Source organism: Plasmodium reichenowi, chromosome 8, assembly GCF_001601855.1.
Source record: "Plasmodium reichenowi strain SY57 chromosome 8, whole genome shotgun sequence".
Taxonomy (NCBI): Eukaryota; Apicomplexa; class Aconoidasida; order Haemosporida; family Plasmodiidae; genus Plasmodium; species Plasmodium reichenowi.
Genome location: NC_033653.1, coordinates 645,298 through 647,254, shown reverse-complemented (window position 1 = coordinate 647,254; position 1,957 = coordinate 645,298). Strand labels below are relative to the sequence as shown.

General features: G+C 18.7%; 1 protein-coding gene across 1 annotated transcript in view; it reads left to right on the top strand.

Moving 5' to 3' along the window:
* PRSY57_0817900 (hypothetical protein) overlaps positions 1–1,175 on the top strand; it is a gene marked incomplete at both ends in the record, with an annotated part of 1,941 nt that extends 766 nt beyond the window's left edge. Inside the window, 6 exons of the mRNA XM_020114735.1 lie at positions 1–22; positions 126–236; positions 347–398; positions 485–661; positions 780–821; positions 996–1,175. Of these exons, the coding sequence (XP_019970574.1) occupies positions 1–22; positions 126–236; positions 347–398; positions 485–661; positions 780–821; positions 996–1,175 (584 nt within the window). The remainder of the gene's footprint in view (positions 23–125; positions 237–346; positions 399–484; positions 662–779; positions 822–995) is intronic.
* Between the last annotated feature and the right edge of the window lie 782 nt (positions 1,176–1,957).

The following is a 1,957-nucleotide window of genomic DNA, read 5'->3' as shown; positions in this document are numbered from 1 at the left end:
TATTTTCATGTTCCAACAGAGGGTATAAAAAGAAGAATATATAAATTAATATAATATTCTATTGTAATATTTTTTCTTATCAAAAATTATATACATATATATGTTTTTTACTTTTCTTTTTTAAGTTGCGGATCTAATATTGCCAAACCATCAGAAGAATATTTTTATAAAGATGCTAATGTGTATATAGAATATGTGAAGACAAAAAATCCAAAGCATTTATTTATATTTGGAAGGTAAACGTTATATGTATATATATATATATTATAATTTGTGTTCAATATATATTCATATTTTTATATATTAATATATATATATATATATATATATATATTTTTTCTTTTAGTTCAATGGGAGCCGCAGTAGCAATTGACACGGCATTAAAACAGCACGATCATGTAAAAATAATAAGCAAATAAGTATATATAAATATATATATATATATACATACATACTAATTATTTTTTTTTTTTTTTTCCTGTAGATAAGTGGATTAATTGTTCAGAATGCATTTACAAGTTTAAAGGAGCTCTCGAAATATTCTCATCCATTCCTTAATTTTTTCTTATTTGATTATGACATGATAATAAGAAGTAAAATGGATAATGAATCAAAAATTAAAAATATTACAGTACCAACTTTATTTACCTTATCTGAAATGGTATAAAAATTAAATATATAAACGTGATAACACATATATATATATATATATATATATATATATATATATATATGTATTTATTTATAATATTTACATTTATCTTTATTTTTTTTATTAGGATGAAAAAGTACCAACAAGCCATACAAGAACATTGTTTCAGGTAAATTATTCCGAGTTCCGATATTTTATTTATTTTTATAGAATATAAAAAAAATACAATATTACATACTATTATTTAAAAACAAGCATGTTAATTGGATACATATTTATATTATTTATTTGTTTATTTATTTATTTATTTATTTATTTATTTATTTATTTTCGTTTCCTATAGTTAAGTGCAAGTGCCAACAAACAACTATATTTATCTAAGGGAGGAACACATCCAAACATTCTGAAAAATGATGATGGTTCTTATCACAAATCTATGAAGAAATTTATTGATACTGCTATTTCCATAAGGGAAAAAAATATTCAAAAGGCAGCAGAAAGAAATCCAAATACACCTAATTAAACAAAAATTGTTCTAAAAGAATTAAATATACGCACAAAAAGTGTGATACAATAATTGGTAAGATATATATATATATATATATATATATATATATATGTACAAAATAATGCATTTTTGTTATCTTATGAAATTATAAATATATACATATTATTATTAATAATATATACACTATATTATATATAATGTCTATTTATCTATTTCTCCTTTTATTTGTTCTTAATTCATCTTATAATTCACTTTATAATTTGTTTATTATTCATTTTATAATTTGTACATAATTCATTTTATAATTTGTACATAATTCATTTTATAATTTGTTCATAATTCATTTTATAATTTGTTCATAATTCATTTTATAATTTGTTTATAAATTTTACATTTATGGCATAATTCGCAATTATAAATGTTGTACATAAAACTGTTCATTATCAAACCTATTCACATTCGTTATATATTTATATATAAACCAAATAATTAAAGAAGATTTAGTAAATATTAAAATAAAAAAGAAACTATCGTTTTGTTATTTTTTTATATTTTCTACAAATTATAAATTAGACAAAGTTCATTTTATATCATCTATTATGAATATACATAAGGTAACAAATAAATAAACCCTATATTTTTATTATTTATGCATTGTAAATATTATTATAAAATGGGGCACTTTCACTATATTTTTTTCTCTATTCAAGCCAAATCAAAAAAAATAAAATTAACAAATATATATGTTTCTAACATAAATATATATATATATATATATATATATATATATACATATA